Source organism: Sinocyclocheilus grahami, unplaced genomic scaffold, assembly GCF_001515645.1.
Source record: "Sinocyclocheilus grahami isolate Dianchi unplaced genomic scaffold, SAMN03320097.WGS_v1.1 scaffold923.1, whole genome shotgun sequence".
NCBI classification, from domain to species: Eukaryota; Metazoa; Chordata; class Actinopteri; order Cypriniformes; family Cyprinidae; genus Sinocyclocheilus; species Sinocyclocheilus grahami.
This window is the reverse complement of record NW_015506102.1, coordinates 163,873-175,115: the sequence shown is the minus strand read 5'-3', so window position 1 is coordinate 175,115 and position 11,243 is coordinate 163,873. Positions and strand designations below refer to the sequence as shown.

The 11,243-nt window shown below is 38.3% G+C and overlaps 1 protein-coding gene across 1 annotated transcript in view; it reads left to right on the top strand.

The window, feature by feature from the left end:
* The window catches only part of LOC107564303 (tripartite motif-containing protein 35-like), a 6,136-nt gene extending 1,043 nt beyond the window's left edge, over positions 1-5,093 (top strand). Inside the window, exons 2-6 of the mRNA XM_016249339.1 lie at positions 1,861-1,956; positions 2,084-2,314; positions 2,396-2,418; positions 2,499-2,620; positions 4,019-5,093. Of these exons, the coding sequence (XP_016104825.1) occupies positions 1,861-1,956; positions 2,084-2,314; positions 2,396-2,418; positions 2,499-2,620; positions 4,019-4,512 (966 nt within the window). The 3' untranslated portion in view covers positions 4,513-5,093. The remainder of the gene's footprint in view (positions 1-1,860; positions 1,957-2,083; positions 2,315-2,395; positions 2,419-2,498; positions 2,621-4,018) is intronic.
* Positions 5,094-11,243: the final 6,150 nt, after the last annotated feature.

Sequence of the window (11,243 nt, the reverse complement as noted above, 5' to 3'; positions counted from 1 at the left end):
GCTTTTATTATGCCACAGTCGAGCGCTTCCGCTGCTTCCGGTCGTGTGTGTGTGGGTTAAAGCTGCGGAGCTTTTATAATGCCACAGTCGACCGCTTCCGGTCGTGCGTATGTGGGGTAAAGCAGCACTGTTTTATCATACTAGATACATTTAGTTCTGTTATAATGCTACTCTGTGCGGTTGTCACCGGTCTATTAAAACGCACAACATATTAAGGCCCAGATCACACCGAATGCGGTTTTTTGGTCTGAAAACACGTGGCACTGCCTTTTTTTGGTGACTTTAAAAGTAAAAGAGCAGTGCGCTGCATTTTTTATGTTGCTAGGCAACCACCAAATCAGCTGTCCTGTCAGTCTAATCAAAGGATTATAGCGAGAGCGCTCTAAAATCGTTGGTTTTTGCTGCTAAGTAAACTGTCATATTAGCAGAAACCTTAAAAAATACAGCTCCGGGTAACCCGCGACAGACACCAAAAGTTTCTCCTCCATCATTGCCGTTTCCGGCCTTTCTAAGCAACGGTAAACATTCGTCACCACAACGGAAGGCCCGCATCTCCATTCATTCTATTGGACAATGGAAAAAAACGCGAATGACGTCAGGCACTTTTCTGCTCTGAGTTGCTTTTTTTTCAACTTCAGGCGCTCAGAGGTGCCTGGGGTGCATAAACAGCTCGCAAAACGCTCACTGCCAACAGAAAACAATTTTAAAAAGGCACCTCTCACTGCAAAAAGCACGTTCTGTCTGATCGGGGGCTAAAGTGTCTTTGGTGTTTCCATGTTTTCTACAAAACAAAACCGGAAATCGAGGGGTTATGATGTCATTGGCAGGCGACACAATGACACTATTGACACGGGCCCTGTCACTAGTTAAAATTGCTTGTTTCTCTGGATTTAAACATTTGGGATAATGTAAGTACACAAGTCAGCAAATATATAACACCGTTCTAGTGGTTTTTGGATATTTTAATAAAAAAATCTAACATATTTTGCCTTTAATGCACAATTACCATTTTAGATCGACAAACTGTACTGTATAAGATTTCTATTCAAACTGAAGGCATAAATCTTTATGATCTTTAGCTAAATGACTAAATGTACATGTAAATCTAGGCTACCCGCTAACGTTTGCAAAACTGTGACATTTCGTTCACTGACGCTCTACAATCGGCAAAATAAAAGCTTGCTGATTTTAAGTTTGAAAATGAAAAATTTAAATAATTCAAATTAAAAATAACAATTAAGGTTCAAATAAAATAAAATAAAATAATAATAAAAATATTAGCATTTTATTTTTAAGTTTACTATAAAATAATTGTATTTCTATTAAATACTCCCTTTTTATTTAAAAGATAAAATAGTATTATCACACTTTATTATTTAGTTTATTATTATTATATATATTTTTTAACTAAATAACATGCAATAATATTATCACTATTATTAATTTATTTTTTATAGTTATATTTGATGGGTTACACCGTGTGAGGGCCAAACCAACCTCCAGGTTCTCATATGAGAACCAGCTGAAAAACTTATGCGCACCCCTGCATATACTCAGCTGTGAAAAACGTATTTGCCCCCATACTGATTTATTCTGTTTTGTGTACACTAAATAGTGTCATACTAAAGTGTAGTCACTGGGTAAGACCTTTTAAACAACTTCATGATGTTGAAAAAGTTAGATCTAAGTCTATTTTGTATTTACTCAAGTTGCTTTTGCTTTATGTTAGGTTTTAATTTCTGAATCAATTTAGTGTGACACACACACACACACACACACACACAAAGAGCACTTTATGATCACAGTATTCTCTTCTCTTCACTGTAATCTAGTGTTTTATATATTTTTATTCAATTCTAGGAGGAGCTCGATACAGCACTGGAGTCCTTACAGGAGAAACTTAAAAAGAGAGGTAAAATGAAAGGAGAGTTTGAGAAAACAGTTCAACACATCAAGGTGAGGAAACACAATCAAGAGTCATTTTCAGTACAGCTGTAGCATCACTAAACACAATTATGATTTGTTATATTTAATATAATGGATTCCAGCTGATTATTTCTATAAATTTGCTATTTGCTAACAGTCTCAAGCTGAGCACACAGAGCTTCATATTAAACAGCAGTTTGAGAAGCTTCATCAGTTTCTCAGAGATGAAGAAGAAGCTACAATCACTGCACTGAGAGAGGAAGAGGAGCAGAAGAAGCAGATGATGAAGGAGAAGCTGGAGGAGATGAACAGACACATCTCAGCTCTTTCACACACAATCAGAGACACGGAGGAGATGATGAAAGCCAGTGACGTCTGCTTTCTGAAGGTCTGATTTCAGATCATCCATTGATTGATTGATTGATGATTGATTGAGTTCTTGATGATCAATGGTGTGTTTGTTCTGCAGGAGTTTCCAGTCACGATGGAAAGGTGAGTGATCTGCTGCTGTCTCTGCTCTCTCTGCTTCTGATCCAAAGCCACTGCAGTTCTGATCCTGAATGTTCTTCCAGAGTCCAGATCTCATCACAGCCGGATCCACAGACGCCTTCTGGAGCTTTGATTCATGTGCCGCGTTACTTGGGCAACCTGCCCTTCAGAGTCTGGAAGAAGATGCAGGACATCGTCCAAAACAGTGAGTCTGGAGAAGATCTGTGCTGTTACACCTGCCTGGTCTCATGTTTATACGTAGGAATTAATGCGTAACATTTACAAGCACAAAACGTACATTTTGTACGTTTTTATTAATGCTAAAACGTACAATTTAGACGTGTTTCAACGTTTAAAACGTACAAATCGCTATGTATTTTTAGCTAAAAAACGTATAAATATTTACGTATCTTTTATATCATTAAGATATTCGTATCAATGCATTTTTATCATTTTATCAATAAGCGATTTAGATTTTTAGACCCCTTAACCTACCCATTTTATAGCGAATATAAAAGGATATAAAACGCAAATGACCGAAATATGCAGGAAAATAACCATTTTAGTAACATAGCATTAAAATATTTTTATAGTCTCTAATCCCACTCCTACTTATAAACCTAAACATTTCTGTACAGTATAAAAAACATGACAGACAGATAAATGCAATTACAATCATTTATTTATTGCAAAAATGTCAAAAGCAGCACCAAATGTAATCCAAATGATGCGTTGCAGCCGCAGTCCTCTCTGGCCGAATAAAGGCTTGGATTTGGGTCTGTTCCTCGCAGTCGTATGGATTCGGAAGATACAGTATCAAACGCAGCACTGAGATCTAGTAGTACCAGCACTGATATTTTGCCAGATTCAGAATTTAAGCGAATATCATTTATTATCTTAATGAGTGCTGTCTCTGTGCTGTGATGCGGTCGGAAACCAGATTGAAAATTGTCCAGGTATCCATTTGAGTTTAAGTATTTGTATTTAAGTATAATAACGCAATTGAAAACAAGCTAATTCATGAGACAACTAAAAACTAATAAAATTAATGCCGCGATTTCAATATTCATAAGGATTCATTTTTAGGTGTCGTCAATACATCAAATGCTGAAAATACGTAAATATTTGTACGTTTAGATGCTGAAAATACATCAGAATTGTACGTTTTAGTGCCTGTAAAAACGTAAGTAAATGTATGTTTTATAGACCCACATGTGACGTAAAATACATACGAATTATCATGAGATCACATTGGTTACACACACACTGGAAATGACGCATGAGGGAATATTGACAGATTTCAGCATTATGTGTGAATAACCAGATGAGCTACTACACCAAAATGAGCCGAAAACAAGAGAAGAACAACTTTGGTCCACATGATATTTACAGTTACAGTGATACAGCAGATCTCAGTTCAGTTTGATTGATTGGCAAATCTAAAATATTTACTGTAACAAACACTGACAGTGATCAGAGGAAAATGTCTGATGTGTTTGATCAATAGGACGAGTGTCATAATTCATAATAATCTGTGTGCGGTTCACTCTTGATCATTAAATGAACATCAGAATAAAAGCAGCTGTTGATTGTGTCTCATCAGCTCCTGTGATTCTGGATCCAAACACTGCAGCTCCATATCTCGTCTTGTCTGATGATCTGACCAGTGTGAGATGCAGCGGAAACAATCAACTGATTCCTGATAATCCAGAGAGATTTAACATCTATCCGTGTGTTCTGGGTTCAGAGGGTTTTAACTCAGGAACACACTGCTGGGATGTGGAGGTTAAAGAGAGTTTAAGGTGGATTCTTGGAGTAACTACAGCATCAAACCAGAGGAAGGGAAGTGTTTTCTTTAACACTGATGTCTGGAGTGTGACGTACGGATGTTCTGATCGGTATGGTTTTGGTGTTAAACAGAAGCTTGAGCGTGTGAGAGTTGATCTGGACTATGACAGAGGAACGGTGTCCTTCTCTGATCCTGTAACTAACACACATCTACACACATTCACAACCTCCTTCACTCACACACTCTTTCCTTTCTTCTTCTGTGGTTACTCGTGCTCTCTGAGGATCTTAGCGGTCAATAGTCAGTAAACGTTACACCTGTAGGTCTGGATCGACCTGCTTTCATCTTTTACACTCATCATGTTTCCAATATTTAATCCATATCACAATTTCAATATTTGTTCAACATGAGACTAAACGAATAATTGTTTATTTCAGTTATAGAGGTTAAATTATCATTTGTTCATTGATGTAAATGGATGTAAACGTCCTTTTTAATCCACATCGATGTTGAATGAAATATAAATACTTGCTATAGAAATACTTGAGTAAAACTGTTTATAAAAATCTGATTCTCAGAGTATCTGGGACTCACTGAAAACTCCTTAAAAGTTCGACTCAGATTCTTCACAAATTTTGATAATCCCTTGAAAATGTGATTATATGATTTCAGTTATGAAAGGTTAAATGTTTGGTCATGATAAGTAGGGTTTAATCATGGAAATGCATTGAGTGGGAACCCTGAGATTTGATTATTTATGTTTCCCAATAAATTAATAAATGAATGTAACTGACTTGCTTCAGAGCAGCTTTACTGACTTTCACTGAAATTATGCTTTATTACAACACGACAGTCATAATAATAAGAAACAATCAGATTAAAAAGGAATAACTCAGCATTCAAATGTTTCTCAGGAGGAGGATTTATTTATTTATCTGAAAAAGGTTTCATTAATGTCAAATACTAAAATGGAAATGCACTTTAACAATGTAGTTGATGCATCTAAATTACACTTTGAATTATATACAGGCCTATATTTTTAATTTAAGAGATTTAATAATAGAAATAAAAGGCATATCCTCCTCTAACAACCAGCTATGGAGTTTCGTCCTCTGTAGAGTAGAGGACATTATGTTTTAGCGATTCCTCTGAGACCTTACATGTCACAGTTTTAAGTCCTGTAAAGAGCACACTCAAATGTGTGGATGTTTCATCATGACCACTCCCTCTGCTTGGTCGTAAAATGCCTTACATTCATTTAGTGATCAAATGCAACACCCTTATGGAAATATGATCATATTTTGTAACGATCATTTAAATCGGACAAATTTTCCAATTGTTTGTCATAAATCAACATCTCAGGAAAATGTTACTGGGTTTCAAATCAAAATATAACCTTCTGCTATGAAACAGGACATTGATTTCATACATATCCACTGTAGAGGACACCAGGACTAAGAGCATGTTTATTATAAATATGAAGATCTTGCCAATAATAATCACTCCCCTTATTACACTTCTTATTTCATTACATGTTGCCCCAAAAACAAATTAGCAAATTAGATACAGTGTATAGATACATTGTACATAATGTACAACCCGTTTATGGCCATTTTACTCACATGTTGTATAAAGCAAAATGGTATATTAAATCATTCTGTTATATATTTCATTACATTTACATTTAGTCATTTAGCAGACGCTTTTTTTTAGTCCCATAACATAGTTCAGAATAATTTTTATACAAATAAGAATGTACTGGTTTTTGCCTTTTCATGTCTTTTTATTTATTTTAAAAACAGGACTTTTTAAAGTCCTGGTGTCCTCTATGTAGGACGTAGCATAACATGAATAAAATATTATTATTTTTTTTCAAAAATGTTATTTAACAAAAAAAATTCTTATGCTCTAAACAATGAAAAAAAATGTTGTAACTTTTTTTCTGGTAGTCAGGAGGATATATGCTATGACTTATGATTAATTTAAATAATTACAGCAGCCTTCTGTCCCGATTCTCAGGGATTCATCTTACCTCAAAGTGTCTAACTTTAACTTTAACAGTACGAATGTGAAGCAGCTTCAAGGGCCTGAACTCTTTTGTTTATGTAGCAACACGTCACGTGATCGACTATCAGCTAGCGTGGTCACGTGACGCTCACCAGCCAATAGGATTGCAGGAGTGTGGCACCATCAGAGATCAGATGAAGAGTCCTGAAACGCGTCATGCACTTTAATAAATAAACAAACAGAAAACGAAAGCAAAAGCATAACACATAATAAAATAACAACATTAAATCCAGGCCTGGTCTTCTTTTGTCGTTACTCCTCCTTTTATCCAGCCGGAGCTCCTCCGTTGGACTCGAGACCGGTGAGTCTTTAACAGTACGAATGTGAAGCAGCTTCAAGGGCCTGAACTCTTTTGTTTATGTAGCAACACGTCACGTGATCGACTATCAGCTAGCGTGGTCACGTGACGCTCACCAGCCAATAGGATTGCAGGAGTGTGGCACCATCAGAGATCAGATGAAGAGTCCTGAAACGCGTCATGCACTTTAATAAATAAACAAACAGAAAACGAAAGCAAAAGCATAACACATAATAAAATAACAACATTAAATCCAGGCCTGGTCTTCTTTTGTCGTTACTCCTCCTTTTATCCTGCCGGAGCTCCTCCGTTGGACTCGAGACCGGTGAGTGGCGCAGGTGTCCTCATTATCAATTACTCCAATTGATCCAGAGCTTATCGAAATTTTTAAAAACTACCTGGACTACCCTTTACCTTCATCCACGCTGGGTGAACTTAAAGGGGTCCTATTATGCTTTTTCACTTTTTCAACTTTAGTTAGTCTGTAACGTTGCTGTTTGAGCATAAAAAGATCTGCAAAGTTACAAAGCTCAAAGTCCACTTCAAAAGAAGGTATTTTATTTAACAGAAATCACTTTTCAAAAACAACAACGAACGACTTGTTTGGACTACAATGCATATTTTCCAAGATATTTTACAATCATCCGGGTTTAAATCGCGCTCAAATTGATTTGATTTTGACGAAATATTTACACTGAAGCTCGCAGGCGGCTATGGTAAGGGACATGACATTTCCCGACCAGGCGCCGAGTGGAGCAAATCACAACACACACTGGCCCAGCTAACCAATCACAGCACATTTCATATTTCAGAAAGCGATTTGATACAGGAACTATTCGAGCCGTTCATGCCAGACTGGGGAGAGAGGTGTTATAATAATGTAAAATATGAGAAAAATACTGTGTTTTTTGAACAACCTAGTATGAGAGCCTGTTCTAGTAAACCCCCAAAACAAAATCAAGACTTTGTAAAAGAGCATAATAGGACCCCTTTAAGACTTTGGGTTTTTGGGGTTTCATTGACTACCTCACTTACCGAAATGAATTGTCTAGGAGGATAGAAAGGTCTTTGTTAGCAGCAAAGATGGCTCCTATGCCAGAATCTCCAGCCAGCGTGGGTGTTACAACTAAGCTTTCAGCTGTCACCACCTTTGTGTTCCCGGTCATTGTGAACAGCACCACTGAAGCTATTAAGGTAACCCCAAGGCATTTGAGACTGGTCTCTAAGTTAGAGCAGATGCCCCTTACATCGGTACGCACCGTTAAGTCAAGCATAAGGGCCTCAGCGACAGTTCTGCTGTTTACTGCACCTCCCATTACTCGCAATGGACATTGTGAGTATGGGGACTGCAGATTGTTATTCAGCCTGTGAATCCACTCCAGAGTTTGTACCAGCCCAAGAATCTACTCCAGTGCCTACTCCTGCCAATGAGTTTGCTCTGGAGTCTGCTTCGGCCCTTGAGTTCACTACAGAGTCAAGTCCAGGTCAAGAGTCCACTCCATAATCCGCACCAGTCCAGGAGCCCTCAGAGTCTGCTCAAGAGCCCGCTCCAATCCAGGAATCCTCAGAGTCCACTCCAGAGACTGCTCTAGTCCAGGAACCCTCAGAGTTCACTTAAATGTACACTTCAGTCCAGGAGCCTTCAGAGTTCACTGATGAACATGCTCCAGTCCATGAGTCTGCTCCAGAGCTCGCCCCAGTCCATGAGTCTGATCCAGAGCGCACTCCAGTCTGTAAGTTCACTCCAGAACCCACTCAAGTCTACGAGTTCATTCCAGAGTTTACTCCCATCTATGATTCTGCTCCAGAGCCCACTCAATTCTATGAGTTCATTCCAGAGCTCACTCAGTCAATAAGGCCACTCCAGAGTAAGTTCTGGTCTATGAGTTTGCTCCTGAATCCGCTCCAGTCCAGGAATCCACTCAAGTTTTTAAATTCACTTTCAAGCTCATTCCTGTCCAGGAGTCTGCTCCTAAGGCAACTCCAATTCCTCTTGAGATGGCGGCTTCTGCTGCAGAACCTCCCGAAGTGGCGGCAGTGGCCGCTTCAGCTCCTCTCTGGGCGATGGCGCCCACTCCTGAAATATCAGTCTCCCCCAACACGATCAGAGAGGTCGTACCAGCACTTCCTGTTTGCTTCGTGACCACAGAGGTCATGCGTGAACTGTCTGTCTGCTCCAACATGACTAGAGAGCTTATAACTTAACTTAATGGGAAGACCATAGTAGCCAACCTGGGTAGCCCTATGGAGGGTGCCTCTGAACACCTTACCTGTTCTATTACGGTCCCTGTGGCCAATACTAACCTTTCTGTGCTTTGTGTTACAGGCTTGCCTGGTCTAGCCATGTCTGTTTGACAGATCTACCCTGGGGTCTATGATTCCGTCATGGTTATTTTCAGCCCTGCCTGCTCTGCCATGGGTATCTACAGGCCCATCTGCGCTGCTGTGGTGGTCTTCTGCTCTGCTGTGGGGACCTTCGAGGCCGTCTGCGTGACTGTGGTGGTCATCTGGTCCGCTGTTGGGATCTACAAGCCCGTATGTGCTGCTGTGTTGGTCGTTTGTTCCGCCATGGGGGTCTACAGCCACGTCTGCGCTGCTGTGGTGGTCTTTTGCTCCGCCGTGGGGGTCTTCAAGCCTGTCGGTGCTGCTAGGGTGGCTTTCTGCTGGACCCTGGACATTTGCTGCATGTATTACCCAGTTAGCCCTGCCCTGGATTCCTGCTCGGCCATCGTCGGCCATTTCCCAGACTACATTGCTCTGTCTCATGTGAGATAATTGTTTGCACCTGCTTCCATTTGGATCATTAGGGTCCTGCCTATATAAGCTGTGTTTGTCTCTACCATTGTCATTGAGGTTTTACATTGTTACACTGCCTTCTGAGTTATTTCGGTCTTGTTTATGTTTCATGGTTTTTGAATCTCTTGCCTGTTTTGTGGATTATCCTTTTGCCTTGCCCTCGGGAATTGTTTCTTTTGGATTTACTGGTTTTGACCTTCTGCCTAATCTTGGACCGTGTATTTGGATTTTGTCCTGTTTTCAATAAACGCTGCACTTGGATCTGCAACTTATAAATCTCGGAGCAGTTCATGTGACAATACTAAAATGAGAAATACATGAGATTCACAACTAAGACACCTGAGCTTAGAAGGAGCAACCACTGAGCAATAAAATATTCCTATAATGGAGTCTTGATAGAGATTTCAGCAAGCCAATAAAGACATACTACCTGTTTCTTCCACCACATTCTCAGTTTTGACTCTTTTGACAAAAATGTGACCTTATTTTGAGTGTGAAAAATCTGTCAAAAGAAGGAGATGTGACAAAAATCTTCCACAGCTGTAGTGCCCCACTCCCCGTCTGCTTTTGGCATGAAAGAATGGGAGTTTTCAGGTGACAGCATCAGTTTGTACACTTCAGTCAGTCAGACAAAAGAACAGAGATGCTGATCAGCCACCAAATGATAGCATCAAACAAGAAATCAGTTAAATAGGGAATTAAATCATAATGTTGTATTTAGTAGGGTAGAGTCTAAACAACAGAAATATGGCATAATATAAGAGAAATACAGAAAAATAGTCAGATGGAAGCACAGACTGAAGTGTGACAATAAGGGCATCTGAGAGTGCAGGATGTTCATGAGGATATTTGATTTTTTCCTCAAACAGACATGCTCAAAACATTAATGGGATTTAAAATATAATTTCATAAATGTTACTCATACATGCATTCATGCAGTATTTTATTTTTCTTATTGTCGTGGAAAGGAATTGATTGGGTAATGAAAAGGGGGTGTTATATATCAGAATGGTGCCAGTCTCCATTTCTAAATATATTTCCACTTCCCTACTATGTAATAGACAAACAAACAAAAAAAATACATACTACATTAGTACTGTATGTCTGAGTTCACAGTATTCACAGTATTCTGCAGTAGTCAAAAAGTACATGGATGACATACTACCTGCAATATTTTGCATACTATGCATACAAAGGACAATTTACTATCCCATGAGGCCTCGGGAGAGGATTCATAAATGCCGTGCAAACAAAACAAGTTACATTGTAGGTCACATGAAAATGCCAACATGAAAGAAGCAGCATATCAGGATTGAATCCACACTGTTATAGGACATATACTTTTTTATTGGTCACAAACTAAGTTCTTCTTATAATGTAGACACATTCTGGTTTCAACATCCAGTATATCAAGTAAAATGACTAAAATATAATTCATGGAGGATACATTGACTAAGATATTTTATAAAGCTTGCAATATTACTGTTATAAAAAATTGTCATATTGAGTAAAATGTCTTTAATTGCTGAATTAACTGAATTTTGCTGAAATTAGCTGAATTTCTCAAAAATGATATGAATTAACTGAAATGGACATTATATTGACTACATTGTACCAATATACAGTATATGTATTGTTTATTTCTAAACACTCCTTTTAAATAAATGTATTATAGCTTAGATAAAAACATACATTAAAAAAAACAAAAAAACATCTTGAGGTCATTTTTATGTGTCCAATAATACGAATTTTAAATAATTAAACCAAATCAAATGAAATTCAATCAATATTAAAAAATAAAAATAAAATCATTGGCTTCTTTTAGGGTTGAATGTTAAAGGGTTAAACACACCAAAAACTGATCAGAAACTCCACCCT